Source organism: Gobio gobio (assembly GCF_949357685.1).
Source record: "Gobio gobio genome assembly, chromosome: 7".
Taxonomy (NCBI): Eukaryota; Metazoa; Chordata; class Actinopteri; order Cypriniformes; family Gobionidae; genus Gobio; species Gobio gobio.
The window spans coordinates 12,350,804-12,369,157 of record NC_137103.1 but is presented as its reverse complement, the minus strand read 5'-3'; the positions used below and the strand labels follow the sequence as shown (position 1 = coordinate 12,369,157).

The 18,354-nt window shown below is 37.8% G+C and overlaps 1 protein-coding gene across 10 annotated transcripts in view; it reads right to left on the bottom strand.

The window, feature by feature from the left end:
* Nucleotides 1-18,354, bottom strand: part of tlk1a (tousled-like kinase 1a) — an 83,974-nt gene that overhangs the window by 41,519 nt on the left and 24,101 nt on the right. For all 10 annotated transcript variants that reach the window (XM_079822045.1, XM_079822050.1, XM_079822048.1 and 7 more), the window contains one exon: nt 6,283-6,404. In XM_079822045.1, coding sequence (XP_079678171.1) covers nt 6,283-6,404 — 122 coding nt within the window. The remainder of the gene's footprint in view (nt 1-6,282; nt 6,405-18,354) is intronic.

Sequence of the window (18,354 nt, the reverse complement as noted above, 5' to 3'; positions counted from 1 at the left end):
AATACATCAAACGGCGAAAGAGAATTGTGTGTTTCAGCATGAGGTCCACTGTAACCTGACACGGTCAGAACGTCCTCCTTTTCAGAAAAACCTTTTCTTAAAAAAGCTCATGACAAAAGTAGGAAGACATGAGTCTCTTCCATGAACATTTAAACCCGTTGCCTTATCAAACAGAATCCAGAAGTAAAAAAAAGCCACGTCTGCATCCAGTGTTTGTGTAACATCCTGTCTAGTGCAACTGTAATTGTCAAATCACGTAGGCTGTGAATAAATTAATATATGCACAACCGGTTTCAGAGTGAAGAGTTTCACACAGATTAGAGAGGGGGGGTGGGGGTATTTGGGGGGTTGGTGATTGGCACAAATATCGGCACAAATATTTTGATCTTGATTCAGTATCGATACATATGTATATAGCTTACTGTACATATAGGGAAAAATAAGTTTGCCTTTTTAGCACTATTTTAAACTTTTCTTGGGTTAAATTATATTTGCTCGGATTCATTAATATTCACTTGTGTGTACTTATATAAGTATTATTAAAAAATATTGAGATGTAAGTAATTAACGTTTTAAAATTTCACATTTAAAGAAATCTAGTGTTTGATCATGTCTAAATATGTATACAAATGCAAAACCTAAAAATAAGTAAGTAGTGATGGTCTGCAATACTTTGAGCACATAGATACATGTATATTTATTAAAGAGCCATACAGGCACCTATAGTGGGTAAACCATGGCATTACAAATTAAATGTATTATTTTTCCAGCCACAAAATGACTATGTTATACACTAATTGTAATATAAATAAGAAAAATATTTTAATTCATTAAATTGTCATTAATGGACCATAATTATTGCACAAATAGTAGGCCTATTTAGTACCAAAAGTACCAAATATTCAATAAATATTATTAAACTAAAATATAGAACATTTATTTAATTGAAAAATAGTTAAGGTGTATGGTCACATTTGACCATCAATGAGTAGGAGTGTGACCAATAAGTAAGGACTACCTGAGGGCTAAATACAAGAAAAACAGTAACATTAATGTTAACAATGTTGCATCTCCATCACTCTCCATAATAAAATGATGCTGTAAATGGTTGATTCTATCCATTCAAATGCATTGACAGCGCGGGTTTGTGTGGAACTATTGAGAGCTCAGTGAACCTGGCGCGCCGCCGGGAGATGAGAGCATGTCGCAACTGTTTTTCAACGCCTCTGGCTTTAACTGCCATATTAGCGCCAAAACACTATTTATTATTGGAATTTCGTATTAAAAATTAATTTTAAAAGCTTAGACTTTGTTTCATATCAAAAGCAGGTTTGGCCATTTGAGAGCGAGAGACGTGCGTGAGTGACAGAGAGAGAGCAGGGAAAGGAAATGCAGCTGAACGAATAAGCGTGTTTTTAAATAGCGTAAAAAATAAATAAATAAATGACAACGTGCAATGTGGCGGCCGGTGTTGATTCTGTGGCGCACCACCACGAATTATGTGTGGGAAACACTGTGATATCATGAGCTGCAAGCGTGTAAATGAACACAATGCTGAGCTTCACTTTGAAGCCGGCAGCACATATTCAAATTTCCCAGCAACCTATGAAAATGAAAGCTTGATTAGTTTGAAAATGAACTTGTAAAATGTTAGTATTGTAAGTTTATAGTAAAATAATTACTCTATTTTACTTTTTACTGTAAAATAGTTACTACAATATATTCCTTTTGTTTAATATTTTTAATAATATTTTATAGTAGGGCTGACGATTTAAGATTCATTAGTTACGGTAAAAAATAACGCGTTCAAATTTAACACATTCAACGCACTTGGCCCGCCCCAGACCTACTGGTCATCTTACAGTTCATACAGTTGATTGATGAAGAATATGATGCAGGTCAACTCACTGTGTGATGAAGCCTATAGAATTCAGTTAGAATGGCCCGAAAATTCAAGATATGGGTCAAAAATGCCCTTGTTTGAGTTTTAGTCTTATAAAATAATCAACACTATCATCCCTCATACGTGTTTTATTGAACTAAATACATCGTCATCTGATCAAACGCATGCGCAGGTTACTTTTCTTGCGCACCCGAGTCTTGTGTAGATTTCACTTTCACAGTTCGATTGCAGGTCGAGCACACATCCTACAGGCAGTCTCAAATTCGGTACCGCTAAGGTCTGCTTGAAAGCTTTCACATTACCAATTTTTTCATGTGAACCGTGCACCGTTTAATTTACGCCCTCACATTTACATCATGATACATGAATGCGATACTGATCTTAAACAAGTTTAATACAATAAATAAGTTAACATTGTGCTGTTTTTAGCCTGTTTTGCCAACGAAAAAATGAAGACAATGCAGAACTGTTCGTATTCGATTCCAAGCAATACACAGTGGCGTTCATTTCTGAATCCATTTCATTTCTGAATTAGTCATTTCTAAGCCAAATTTGATATGCGATTAATTAGATTAATGAATTGCCACATAGTGTAATTAATTAGATTAAAAATGTTAAAATCGCTTGAAAGCCCTGTTTTAGTCATATTGAATTGGTCAAAAACAGTGGGAATATGCCCTATGAAAACTCAAGTAGAGAGATTTTATTCCAACACTAGAAAAAAAAATTGGTGTAGGTTTTACATTGAAACGATTTTCACTCAGAAATTGCACAAATAATTACAAAGAAAGGGCAAGTAATACATTTAACTAAACATTACAATTTTGATGTAGAAAGACTGAAAAAGTATTTTCTTGTAAAACGCACTCAAATAATCTTACTTTTCAGTGAAGCTTTTCTTAAATCATTTAGCCCTAAAAGGATTTTAAAGTCTTCATAGTAAAAAGTTACTTTTAGCTTTTGTTGTTTTAATTATAATATATGCAGATATGCAGATGCAATCCCCCAAAAAACACTCCACAGACTCCATAATGATTCATTATTTCAAGTTGAAAATTCCAGCATTATATAATAATCACAACAATATCACAGAAAACCAAAATATTGCAATTTCAGTTGACTAATATCCTGCCTTCTAACATGCTTCCATTCTGGTTGATTTCTCCAAGAAGCCTACATTCTTCAATGCTCAAGGTGATAAGAGAAATGGAGCAGGGACCACAGATACAAAATGTGTAGATTAGAACAATGCATGTTATTGTTGTTGCACATGCATCATTGTCGGTATATTAACTTTCATTGTTAAAATTAAGATTTATGCATCACAACAGTAGGTGCGTTTACATGGAGCACTGTAATCGGTTTAGAAGTCCAATCCGAATTAAAATGCTCCATATAAACACCTCAATCGGAATAAAAATGGCCAAACCGCATGAAATTGTAATCGGTTTGAGAGGGGTGGGATAAAACTTTTCATGAACCGATCAAACGAAAAATTCCTCCATGTAAACGACCTAATCCGATTACTTTGAGTGCACGTCTTTCTGTGACGTGATATATAGCACGTGCGCCGCGCTCACACCAGGCTAATTTTGACGAGAGGAAAGTTCATTTTTCTGAGGTATTAAACTTTTTATTTCGTAACATGTTATGAGCATGATGTTGAAAAAATGACACAGAGATAGCCTGACTACACCAACTCATCTTGACAGCGTTTGTCCAATAGGCTTCAACTGCGTCTGACAGAAGAATTTATTTTTCTGAGGTGATTCTTACACTTCACAACAAATAATTAATAGCTTTTATAAAACTGTATTAAGTCCTGGTGGCCGTTGAAAGCTGCCATTTCAATGGGGAACATTCAAGCTGCTGGAGAGGACGTATCGACATTGTTTCTCGTAAGTTAGATATTAAAAAAAAGTTAAATAACTGCTTCAAATTGGTTAAGTAAGTCTACTTTAATTACTTTTGTTAATATTTATACCTTTGTGATTATGGTATCTTTCCTTAATCATCTGAAATATCTATGCGTTTAGTAGAGTATGCGGAGCACGTCTTGAATGCTTTCATTCTTGTTTCACCATGCATCCTTAATAATTTGGGTGAATTTTATAGTTAATTTTGTGTTTTTCAAAATAAATGAATTGAATTAATTTTGATTCCACATTCATCATTCACAGCTGTTGAAATAGCCATTGTATCGGACATAAATTAGTTTAAACTACTGCATGTCCACCCACAAAATAAATACATATAAAAATTACCAACACAGAACTATTGATCCACGATACTAACGTTACGAATCTGACGCGGCAGACAAACTGTGTGCGCATGTCACAAAATGATTCCGACTGAAAGTCAGCACATGTAAACACCAGATCGGTTTAGATAACGTCTCATGTAAACAGTCCACCGAATCTTTCAATCGGAAGGATTTTAATCGGAATGACAAAAAAAGTGCGCATGTAAACGTGGCTAATGACACAATTCATTAATTGTTCACAGTTGTTTCAAATCACATAATTTACTTCTCAATTGTCAATCTGACAGTAAAATTTAAACGTATGAATCTGCCAATCAAATGAGTATCTGAAATGAGTGCGTGTTCTCTAGTAAAGTGCAGATGTAATGTGTACAACAATAGCAATGTACAGTGACACACTTAAGATTATTTACAAGTCATTACTTTCACAAATAATTGGAATGGAATATCAAAAATGTGTTGATACAAATATATTAATCTGTTAATCTGCATTGCGCGTATCTATTTTGACATGCCATATTTTTGTCCCGTGCTTGTCATCACCATGTCAATTGCAATTAGTGTAGATGTCACTTCTGAACTTTTGCAGTGTGTAATTGCCGTCTGTCCTCTTAGCAGCAAGAAAAACAAAACCGCCTTGTGCCTTGAAAGCGCACATTAAGTACCGCTCCCTTTACAATGACTAAAAGCTGTCACTCATCTCAGCTTGTGATCTCACAAAGTTCCATTAAAGTCAATAAAGTTGTCTTCACTGCATAATGAATGGCTTGCTTTCATTGTGTATTTGTTTGTTAATGAGAGGATTTGTGATAGGGGTGGGAATCTTAAGGCACTTAACGATTCGATCCGATTCCGATTTCTGGGAGTAACGATCCGATTCCCAAAACGATTCTTAACATACATTTTTGGTACTAATTATACTGCTGTGCAAACACATGAACTTTTAAAATAACTTTTCGTTATTTTGGCTCAATTTCGTTTGTTGGTTTGTTGGCGCGCGGTGAAGTGGCCGTTTGAATTAAACACAGAATCGATTCTGAATTTTTGAGAATCGATTCTGAATCATTGGATAACGAATCGCGATGCATCGACCTTTTCTCCCACCCCTAATTTGTGAGCATGCATAACTCAGCACTGAACTAAAACTCTGGCGTTTTGAGCGGTGAGTGGATTCTGACTAAATTAAACACCTCTGATTGGCCATTGCAGGTCAAGAGGTCAACACATATGACTTATTTCTAACAGCTGCAAAAACACATTGTAATAATAAATTTGACGTTCTCCAGAGCGCAAACACAAAAACACAGTGAAACGTTTGCCAAATCTGTTTCACCAGTATGATTTTATTACAGTATTAACTGAGGGTGCGTTTGCTTTTTTTTATTTATATATTTTACACATTTTAATTGAACATAAAATGATTTGTGATCAGACATTAATTGGCAGTTTCTAAAGAAACTAAACCGTTCTCAATTTATAACTAAGTGTGACAATTTTTCATTCTTAATGATTGTTCTTTGCAATTGCAGTATCGCTACAGACCCCTGGTTGAAGACCCTTGGTCTATGATATCCCACAAGCCTGTGTGCAGTTTGATGAGTAAAAATGTTGTCTGAAGAACCAGTTGAAACAAATACATTTACAAATGTATCCTTTTTCTTTTGACTATTCCAACCAGGAAATAAGCATATTTACAGTCAATATTTGCTTGGTGTGCCCTAAACCTTCCTTGAATTTGTTCTAGATCAAACACGAGGCACAATGGTGCCTTTCATACAAAAACGCTACCTTCTCAATGGCTGAATCAGAAATCGCCCTCTAAACCCTTCAAATTCACTATTCCATATGTTAGTCCACTAATACAGTTCACTTGAAGGAGTGAATGAAAAAAAGTGAGTGAATTCGACAGCCGTTGTGTGTACAATTATTGCGGTGCAATGTGGGATTGAATGAGTGCACTCAATAATGTCCACTATGGTTTCGGACAGCACTACAAATGGCTGTCCCCTCAAATAGTGCCCTACTTAAGGGTATAGGGGACGATTTCAGTTTCAGCCATTGTCTGCAAAACTTGTGTGTTTGAAATAACAGTCCGGTGATAAACTCAGCCACTAACTTTGGTTCCGCCGCTAGCACTGCCAGTGCTGCCCACTGTGTTGCCACTGACTCCGCCCAGAAATCTGGCCTCCAGCAGCTCCTGCCGGCGCGGGTCCAAACTGTGCAGCTCCTCCATAGGACCTGAGTGACACACAAACAGGCATATATAGGTCACTCTAGAGGTTTGTAAACGGCTTTCACTTGTGCTCACGTCATATAGGCAGCCAGAAAAAAAGCACACAAGGTCATATCTTACAGTCTCCTGGGTCATGTGTTCACAAACACACAGGTACAGCATTCCCCAGAGCTTGTTCAAAACTAGATCACAAACAGGTTAAACCTCATGACCTGTGTCTAACAATCAATCAGAGACAGAAATATCCAGTCTTATCCAAACAAACAGGCTACGTTAATCCTGGTGTGTGCACTTTGAAAACATTATTCACACAAAAATATTCACAACATAAATCTCTATAACAGTTAAGAAAACTACTGCAAAAAGTCATAAATGGTTAAAGGCTGTATTAAAATTATACTATGACAACAAAATCATGGATCAGATGGAATTCAATTGATGGCAAAGATTCGATGGTAGCAAAGAAAAGAAGTCTTATTTTTCATTTTTCCCATGCTTATTCTCAGGTGCTCTTTCAAAGCCTTATCATCAAACACATTGATACTTCCATACATCAGATCTTTTATGCTTGGCACACACAAAAACTGGGCCTTATTCATAAAATATGAACAAAAAGAATGTCTGTGTAAATAATTCATACGTAGTCAAAACTCTGAAGACATCTTAATTCTATATTATATTACAATCTGCATCATGTAATGCTAAATAAAAAGTAACTTAAACTAAGAAACCGCACACAATTTTGTACTGACAAAAAAAAAGAAAGAAAAGAAATTAAACCTTATTTAAGCTTCTTCTTTGACCTCTTTTAAAATGCCCACTCTGGACATTCTCAACACGTATGTTCATGAAATGGCCTATAGAAATATATATTAGGCCGTTTTCAGTTTTCACACATGAAAGTCCGCACCAAGGTCCGAACCAAAGTTCATGTTTTGATACATTTTATACATTTGGTTAGTTTTGGTTTGGTTTCACACTGCAATTATGCGAGCGCACTAAAGAACTTTACATGACACACTTGTGTCCACTCGTCATCATCTATGTGGGCTGCATCTGGACATTGATTGGTTTGTAAACGAATGTGCGTCTGACGTCAGCGTCTTTGACAAGAATGAATGAACAGACGCATATCATTGCCACTAGTGAACAGTGCGCATTGCTTGACTATTTCTTTTCGTTTTGAATTGTTTCATTTAAAAGTGGACATTTCAAAATTTCCATACACATATTTCTCATGTCTGTGAGGAAAGTAGCCCATATGCTGAGTTTGGGTTTATTTATGAGACCCGCTCCAGTCCATGTGCAATGGAAGTGATCGCTTCCGTGCGCGTTCATGTCACGATTGTTGTCTGCTATAGCCCATTTGCTTCTTATTTATTAAATCCAGGCAACTGGCTGATGAAACCTTGATTAAAATTAAGATACAATTTCACTTTAAAGAAAGGCTTTCTATAAAACAAAACTTAATGAAGTGGTCAAAATCACTTCTGGTCTTCTGATATATTGCGCATCTTTACACTTTTCATAATCATTACAACCTAGATTAAATTGAAAAATAACATATAATTAGTGCTGTGAATCGAGAAAAAAAAAAGATTAATATTTTGATATTGTATTAATTTCAGTTACTCTACAAATTAATGAAGAAACTATTTATTGACAGCATATTTTAAATATTTGTTGTAATGGCATCTAATTATGAATGAAGGCCAGTATCACTGATGTCTCTATGAAACATTAATGACGTTACATTACAGTATAACTGAAAGCTACCAATTTCAACATTTATCAGGCTTTAAAAAATAACTTTTAATTGAATTGACCTTAAAACAATCTTTACATAAACCCATTATAATAAATGTTATATTTACCTGTGGCCTTCCCTGTTAGACAGATACATGAATGTAATAGTTATCAAACACCTTTCTTAAATGCATAAATAATAACTGAAATATAGATTAATCATCATTAAAGCTACAATTTTCTCTGTTCCCCTTTTGCTGTTAGGCCTGTCGCGAAAGTCAATAAATCAATTAAAATCGCACGATAAAAAAAAATTAGCTCGATATTTTTTCCGGCCGCGATAATTTCCAGCGTAGGTAAAAATAACATTTATTATAATGGGGTTATTTAAAGATTGTTTTAAGGTCACTTAAATTAAAAGTTGTTTTTTTTCAAGCCTAATAAATGTTGAAATTGGTAGCTTTCAGTTATACTGTAATGTAACGTCATTAATGTTTCATAGAGACATCAGTGATACTGGCCTTCATTCATAAAAATATTACAATACAACACATTTAAAATATGCTGTCAATAAATTGTTTCTACATTAATTTGGAGAGTAACTGAAATTAATACAATATCAAAACATTAAAAATGTATTAATCGTGATTAATTACAGAAAAAAAATGCAATTAATTAGTTAAATTTTTTTAATCGATTCCCAGCGCTATCTAAAACACAATCATCCGTTGCAGTTTTCCAGCTGTTTATTCAAGTGCATTTTTTTTGTTAACAGACTGAGAGTCCATTGCTTTTTTTGTTTTGGTTGTTTTGTTCGTTTATTGTGGATATTTAAAATGTTTTCCGTTTTCAGTGTTAAATATTCTTTACAAATAAAAGTTGATTGATCTTTGAAAAGGTGTACCTGCATTATTATGCCATTATCATTATTTTAGATGAAAATGGTCTCAGAATGACAATATTATCGTTTATTGCAATAATTTCTTGGCCAATTTATCGTCCAGCAAAATTTGTTATCGTGACAGGCCTAGCTGCTGTCACTTTAAGATCGGCCGCTGCCGAACATGATGCGGATCTGACGCGCTCTCACGCGCATCTCATTTTCTCACAAGTTAATTTAAGAAGTTATTTAACCCATTTAAGACTCCTAATATGAGAATACTCAACAAAACTGGCATTTTGGCAAAATTCTGTGCATGCGTGTGTCAGGGTGTCCCTCGATTAGCTCCATAGGTGGTGAATCAGTATTTCGTGTACATGAATGTGGCCGACACCCTGATCAGTGCCCTGACTACTGAACTAGGGATCTGATTGAGACGCACACACACACACACACACAGACAGGACATTGACATACAGCGCATTCTCTTGTGCCATGTCGCGCTTAGATGGTTTAAAAGCATTTACATGAATAAGAGTTTAATCATATAAATGTAACGCTGGGCAAAAATGGATATCAAAACGGACACTGCGTTAAATATTTTTAATGCGTTAAACTGAAAAAAAATTATCGCCCGCGTTAATTTGCCCAGCACTAATTATAATATTTAAACATAAACAGGAACTTCCTGTCCGAACCATACAGAAAGTGCTTTCACACTAGAAACTAACCAAACTTTGTACAGTTTGATCCGGATCGAGACTACCTCTTTTTGTCGGACCAAATTTTGTCTGATTGGTTTGGACTTGGTCCGGGGGACACCTGTAATTTTGATTCGGCTCAAACTGAAAAGTCCGAAAATCCGGACCAAACAAGGTAGGTGTGAAAGGGCCCTTATGCTGTGTTCACACCAAACGCGAATAGAGCGTCTGCCGTGAGTGATTTCAATGTTAAGTCAATGGAAAGGTGCGTTGACACGCGTCTGGAGGTCCCGCGGCGCGAAGGACGCGAATCCGCCTCATTCGCGTGAATTGAGCGTCTTGCGCGATACACGCGTTTGAAGCGAATTCGCGTCTGACGCCCGAGTTGAAAAATTTGAACTTTGGCGTCAAGTTGCGCCGCGTTAACCAATAAGGAGCCTGCTTGCTGCGGTCACGTGGTAAAGTGACGTGATGCGAAACACTGCATAATTTAGAAATACTAGCAGTGTGTCACAATGTAGTTAAGACTTTTTCAGGTGAGAATGTAGATGTTTAAAGCTCAAATCTGTGGTTTATTTATAAAGAGCGCATATTTTAAAAAAATTGTGAGATCCAGGTGATCACCGGGCAATCACCGCTCATAACCCCGGCGAGGGCAGCCTTTCCTCGGCCAGTCCTTCTGCCGTTGACTCTGATGTCCTGTAGTGGTGCGTCTTGTGTGGATCTAACGGGCGATTTTTGGTGTCATGAATCTATAATTTGTTGTCTGCCAAATCGTTTTGACTGAGGGCAAAGAGAAGTTTCATAACTTTATGTTTTAGGATATTTAAATATACATGTAGTGAAGATAATGTAGGAGTTGCCTGGACCACATGTGTGTGGCTATTAATGATTAATATATATTTTTAATGAAAATGAAAAGAGGCAGAGGTGTTTTATGACATATTTCTCCTGGAGTGCCTTGAACGCGCGTCAATTTCGCTTCCAGCGCTCGATTTCTACGCGCGTCCAACTCGCTGCGGACGCGCGAATGCATTCAAAATGTTCGCGCGTGAAACTAGACGCGGTAGACGCGATTTTGACGCTCTATTCGCGTTTGGTGTGAACGCAGCATTAGAGTTGCATGAGCAACGTTTCTTGGCCATGTCAAATCGCAGCTGTTTGACGGACGTTAAAGGGTGCGTTAAAGATTGCTGCTAGAATGATTTTAGCGGTCAAAAGGCCAACTGGACGGAAAAAAGGATGAACACTGAAAATGCACTAAAAGTTAGTTAAATTTGCTCTTTGTTGATAACAGAATAGCCAAAAAAATGGAAACATGGCTTATGATAATGAGAAACAAATTTAGTCAGATGGCCCCAAACGTTTGGTTTTACATATGAATACCAAAGAAAACTTAGTTCAAACTGTCAGTCTGTGTCGAGTGGAGATGGAGAAGTCGCGGGTCTGTGAGAGCATGCGTGTTAACATGCATTGAGGAAAACTATAGTGAAATGCTGCAGCACACCCAACACAAGCACATTAAAACTGACATTTGAACAAAAATACCATTGTTCGCATGATTACTGTCTCTACACTCCCATCCCTCTTTACCACTTCTCCCTCTGTTTTTCCTTCAAAATCGCCCACTTCCTCCTGCTTTTCCCTCCTTCCTTCACCCTGTTCTCTATCGGCCCCTGAGGTATGATGGAGCGAGTGTCGCTGTGAGGGTTCTCTGGGCGTTTTCGTCCGGGGTGGGCTCCTCGGGGCTCACCCTGCTGTCATTATCTCCATCTAATGAGCCGCCATTATGGCTCTCCTCCAAGCACAGCAGCGCAGTGCAGGAATCACACAGGAACGCTAGCACAGGGAAATACTCGTACGCTGCTGAGAGTAGACCAAGAAAATCCATAACAGTTAATTATAAGGTGAAACTTGTATATTGTTGAGACCGCAATTTTCTGGGTATATTTAGTAATATTGCACTGTTCCAAAATCTAGCAAGCTGCAATAGACAGGATTGTAAGGCATCAAAGGTACGCTCCTGACGTGAAGTCTGGTCCAAAAGGCATTTTCATTTCACTGCCAAACTCTATGGCAACACTGCATCCATCCTTCATGGAGACGGCCATAATGCACTATGTAGTGTTTAGAATTAGTTTTGGTGTTAACAGCATTTAAAAAGGTATACTTGTATACAGTTCATATAACAATGGGAAAATGTAAGCATTATGCTAACTAGATTTTTTGATACGTATCAATACAGACGTATCTGAAACTGTTCCAATACTCATTTTCCGCAGAATAACCAATACCAGCTGTGCCTCTTGCTCTCCGACAGCGAGTGGACACACCAGCCTCCTCTCACTCACTCTTTCATCCGCTCCGGTTGAATAGTGTTGGTGTTACAGAACAGGGCTCCAGACAAAAATATCAATTGAGGAGCCATTGGCTCCTATAAGAGAAAAAATTAGGCGCCACTTTTTTTTTTTTCAAGTGCCAAAAAAAATGATAAACACATTAAAAATTTTCACATGCAATTATATGGGCGGTGTTGAATTTCATTTTTAGCTCCTTCCATTCTCTCATGAAGACAACAGTTTAAGTAAAAAATATAAGGATTATTACATAGTGCATATATTTAGCAAAATGCCCCTTTCTATAGTTATTTTAATAGCTGACTGACGAGTTTATGAGCATTGAATGGCTTTTCTGAGGTAAATTTGACGTTACGTGACATGATTGTTCTTATTCTTAAGCCGTAATTATGCGAGAGCTGCCCTGGTCACTGTCTGCCGTTGTCTGTGATGTTTGTATACTGTTATATTTACTAGTAAATAGTAGGCTGCTAGGTACTTAATTTAATTCATAAAAACAACCGTATTATTATTTTTTCTTTTTAATTTCATTTCTATGAAAAGATTTCCCACAAATTTTGTGTTGTGTATTTTCTGGTAATCAAATGAAGACATAAGACATTAATTTAATTTATCTTTTAATTTATTTAAACTTTTTTTGTCAAAACAAAGTGCTGTACAACTGAGCTTTATACGGTTAAAATTAAAACATGAAGAATTTTTTTTTTTTTTTACTTAAAAAATAAAGTTTTTATAATGTATTATTATTACATTAGTGTCAGCATTTTTTTAACACTGAGACGTATCTAAATTCTACTGCACAACAGTGATGTATTTGTTAAGTGAAACCGAACTTTTCTTTTGACGGGTTGCCATGAAGACCTTTGAGTTTGTGTGTGTTTATGATATGACGGTAGTTTTTCTCAAATGAAACGGTAAAATGCTCATAAAGTGACTCTCAGTGGCTCTGGAGATGACGTTTGTGCGTTCATGTCCTCGTATGAAATGGCAGAGGTGGAAACATGTGACTGTCACGCGTGCGTGTGTGTGTGTGTGTTAAACCGCGCGTCTATGGCATTCATTCGCACAGACAAACAGGATTCGTATTTAAATAGTCTTTTTGCGGTTTAATAGTCACAGACACTAGTCTATATCATATCTACCCACATCTCAGTTTTCAAGAATATATCACTTTAAAATTTACTGTTTATATCCTTTTTGACCACTGCAGAGCACAGTGCGGTTGCGCTGTAATTTGGATGCATTTCTAGACTTGTATTTCTTTAAATGCCGGCAAGTATTTACAAGAGCAATTTATTTCATCAAAAAATAAAAAGAAGAAAAGCACGTTAACATTTGAATTGGGCCGTTATTTATGGCAGCATTTATTCTTCTCATACCAAGTAGGGATGCACCGATACCACTTTTTTTCAGACCAAGTACAAGTACTTACATTTGGGTACTTGCCGATACCGAGTACTGATACAAGTACTTAATAATACCATTACAGTTCTTATAACAATGTTTTATTTTCATAAGATGGTTTTCACTTTCTGACTGTAACAAAGTAAATACACAAATTGATGCTGTTGCTGACATTTTAACATTCAACTTGGTGTTTTCCTAAACAAACATGGCACTGCTGCCCAATTCACATAAATGTAACCTATAACATTCAGTGGATTCCAGTAGCACAAACATAGTAGCAGAACAACTGAATTAAATTATTATATGTTATCATAGCCATATGATAGGCAGGTTCTTTTTGATGAAAAGAAGCTTCTCTGCATTATCAGCTATGAGCCTGTTTCTGTTTTCATCTACCATGTGTGACACTGAGCTAACTTAGGGATGTGCGAGACTAGTCGATTAAACGTTAGTGCTGCAAGACGACTTGGAAAATAAAGATGTTTACATTTTTTTTGGCACATTTAAGGTTTTGCTTTAAATATAGGCTATATATTTTTTTTTTTTACAAAGGCTATGTTTAAATTACTGTCGTGTTAATGTTATATCTTGAATTTCATATATTATTTTGAAAAGTGTATATCTGCAGCAAAACAAAATCATTTAATTTTACCTCAGGTTTTGCATGCGTTGGCTTTCTCTAGCGCTCGCGGAGGCTTCAGATAAATCTCCACTCGGGTGAAGGAGGATTTTGAAAGCTTACACAAAACTTTTCCATTTTCTTCCATGTCATGTCAAACTAGTATAACAATTAAGCTTGCTTAGGCTTGCTTGCTACAGGGGTTAGGCTAGTCATTGCACACATCCCTACTAAACAGCCCTTCACTTTCAGCACTCACTACAGAGAGGATCTGCCTCACGGGCAGTTAAGCTTGGTTTATACTCGCCGCGTCCGCACTAGCACTCGGCAAAAATTAAGCCATACTATGGCAGTCGTGCGCTTTGAGAGCGCGAGACCCCTTTGCACTTGGCGCTGCGGTGTGCGGGTGTGCACGGCGAATTAAGTAACTTTCCGCGCGCCTCCGCATCCAAAGATACGTTGCCATAAAGTGGTCTCGGGGTGTGGTTGTATCGGGGTAGTTTTACGAGTACGAGTACTTCACAACAGTATCGGGCCGACACTCGAGTACTGGTCTCGGTGCATCCCTAATACCAAGCATATGATCTTTTATTTACAGCATACCATCATGTTATGGACCACTTGAGCAGCGCGTTCCCGATCACAAAACTCTCCCCTCCACTGTGAATAAATCAGAATGCACAAGTTTTAGGTTCTCACTGAGGTGGAGTGCACAATCTGCAGTTATTTTTACGGACTTCCATGTGAGAAACAGAGGCGAATGGCGCAGGACATCCGTCACGACCAAACTTTAGCGATTGGTTATGGCAGATCCAGAGTGGCTCAGGGCAGATCCAATAGTTTTAAATTTCAACAGAGTTCCCGCCTTCAAGGAAGTGAACGCTTGTCAATGGAGAGTGGCCAGACTCTCTGTACAAATGAAATGTAATTGAGTCAGGTAAGACCAGGCTAACCCAACCCTAGGTATTAGGGATGGGCAACAGTGGTCGAGTAATCGAGTACTCGAACGTGACAGCGATCATCGATCATGAGAACGATGATCGCCCTGACTTTAAAAAAATGTATTTGTCTTTTTTTTTTATTGGTTATTGCGTCGTTTTGCGCGGTACCGGAGGTCTGATTGGTTAGCGTTATACAGCGCCTCCAGACCGCGGCGAAATAAAGTGAAACTGAGGCGTGCACTAGAGCCCTGCGCGGGACTGTTTTCTTCATCCCGCTCCCTCTAGCGTGCACTGCAGTGATGTCTGGAATCACGTGATCATTGAATGGTTAGTGCAATATGCGCCAATCTGTCATAGCCTACATAGCATTATAATGAGAACACGATGGAAATAGAATGCTGTAAATTATCTGTGCTTAGTTCCCCGTGTATCAGCTGTTAAAGGAAATCCACAGACAAACTATAGCGAGAACACTCAGACTAGCGCGTGAAGTTCATGTGCGCATTCGCGTCCTTTTCTGCAGATGCACATTGTAAGATTATTTTTAGATATATCTGATTAATCCAATATAAGCAGCGTTTAGTTGAGCTTAAGCTAGAAAAGCGCTGCCGTTATACCAGCTGTTCATTCTCTTCAGTTTCAGCTCAAATGCATTAATGCTCGACATGATGGTTTAGAGACGGTCATATTCTTTTTAGATAGGCTATTTATTTCTCAGAATCATTGATATTAGTAATGCAGCAGTGCTATACTGATCTCATATTTTTTAACAGTAGACCTAGTTTATTTAAAGTTGCTTTTCATTATGAGTTCGAAAACGCGCAGTGATGTCTGTAAACACTAGGGATGGGCATTTCAAGCAAAAATAATATTCGAAGATCGCTGGGAATTATTAGATTTTTATTCGAAAATCGCAACTCCTCCCCCGCATGTATAGGCTACACACATAAACAGAGAGAGGGAGAGAGACCATTCACACTCTCAATCTGTATGATAACAAACTGTTTAATTCATTAGGGAATAGGCTATATCAACTCAAGCCATATTATTGTAACATGCTGAAACATATGACTGTAATGTGACATCGGCCCAAGTTACCTGATAAATGCCACAAGTCTACAGCGTGCGCGTGAGACGATGTGTTATTCTTCTGTTGTCTCAGTGCGCTTTTACTCTGGCATTTTAGTTCGGAATGGGGCACGGTTAGCATGAAAAATTGCTAATGTGAAAGCTTACCTACAGAGCTTGGTGTGCACTGAGGTGCCGAACCCGAGAACACACAACCGGAGTTCGGTTGCTCTCGGAGCTGAGCCGTGATTCACGTGAATGTGCAAACAGCACTCGGGTGCGCACTTGTTGTGGAAGAAAGTAACCAGCGCATGCGTTTTAGCCGATTACAATGTCATTAGTTCAATAACATACACGTAAGAGATGATAGTGTTGATGATTTAGCTGAGATACGATCGCGAGAGCGAGCCTGCAGTGTATTCGCGCATAGTGCAATCAGGGCAACAAATGAATGGCAATTCACCGTCTCCGCAAAAGAGTCTGTTTGCAAGCAGCAAAGCCGCCTTCAAGCGACACACATACGGTAAACCCAAGTGTCGTTTACTCAGCTGCACATAATAGCACCAAATTAATTGAAAAAAGCCCAATATATTGACCCGCATTCTGTTTTCTATCACGCCCGTGCACGTTTGTGATGACGTAAGATGAACGCAAACGCACCAGGGTTCAAGTTGAGTGTGAAACCAGACCAACACTGCGGAGGCGGAGGGAACAATCAGACTCGGACCGCAGCAAACGTGTCCAGTATAAAACACCCTGAGAGCTGACTGGCAGCTTTTAGGAGCGTTATTGGCAGCGCCTCTGGTTACATGAACGCGTCAGCACCACATCAGCACCGACAACATGGGGATTTTTTTTAACGTTAATCGCACATACTATTCGATATACTATAATTAAATAACTAATCGAATATTCGAAAATCGCGACCCATCCCTAGTAAACACTTCGGTCATGATTAATTAAATTAAGTGCATGATGTGCAGAGTCAATCTGTCAAAGCATTATAATGAGAACACGATTTTAATAAAATGTTTCTGTGTGCTTTCATTGTCCGTGTATCAGCGTTGTTAAGGGAAGAGCGCATTCAAAATATTCTGTTTCAAACCATAGCCTGTAAAATCTAGCACGCTGAAGTTCACGTGCACATTCACGTCCTTTTGTGTTAATTTATGTCGTAATAGATTCATAATAATCTTCACATTAATATTGATATAGGGTGCGTTTGGTTGAGTTTATTAACCAGCTAGCAAGCTCTGCCGGGTGGTGTTATTTCACAGTTTCAGCTCAAAGGCAATGCTCGATATTACTGACTTGGTTATTTGAGACGGTCATTATATAAAGATGTTTCTTTTTCAAAGACATTTATGCATCATAATCTAGCAGTTATTTTTTGCTTTATATGTTCATGTTTTCATATACCCGTTTTCATATCACGTTTGTATTTGTCAACAACCATTTTCATAACAGTGTTTTCATTATCTCAATGACGGACATGCCCCGCCCCAGAGTACTAGAGTACTCGTTTTTGAGACCTATCGATGATCGAAATGAGAAATTAACAAAAATGCCCATCCCTACTAGGTATTGGAGAATTTATGATCTTACATTTAAGGAAACTGATCCGCAGGGATTTTTTTATTCGCGCACGTGCTCCAAACTACATTTTACAGTTCGCGCACATCTATTTTTATCCGAAAATGCGACTGAATTGGTCGCACTGTCGAGCCCTGCCAATATCAAAACAAATGCTGATGCATTTTGCTCATCATCTCAAGTTCACACAGGTGCCCTAGAGCAGAGTAATCACAGGAGTAGAGAATCACATTAACCATCAACAGGAAACACTGACACTGGCAATGTTTAATAGAGTGATGATGTTCACAGACAGTGTCACAATACTGTTTGTCTTCATTTTAAACAGCATGACTCATCTAAAACCTATCAAACGTCTTTTTGTGAAATGTCTTATAACACTGACCAGTAGCAATTACTTACCCAGTAATTAACCAGCAACCACTATTGACAGTATTCATATTAGTGGTCAAACAATATGAGATTTTCTCAACCTTGGTGACACCACATCACTCTAGACTACATTACCAGTGTCAGATAACATCTTCATGAGCTTCCACATCAACCACAAACTAGAAAATGACTCCCTCCACTGGGACTCGTCTACACCCTAGAGCCTTTCTTGCACACCAGAGATGCCCAAAACAACACCACCATAAAATTA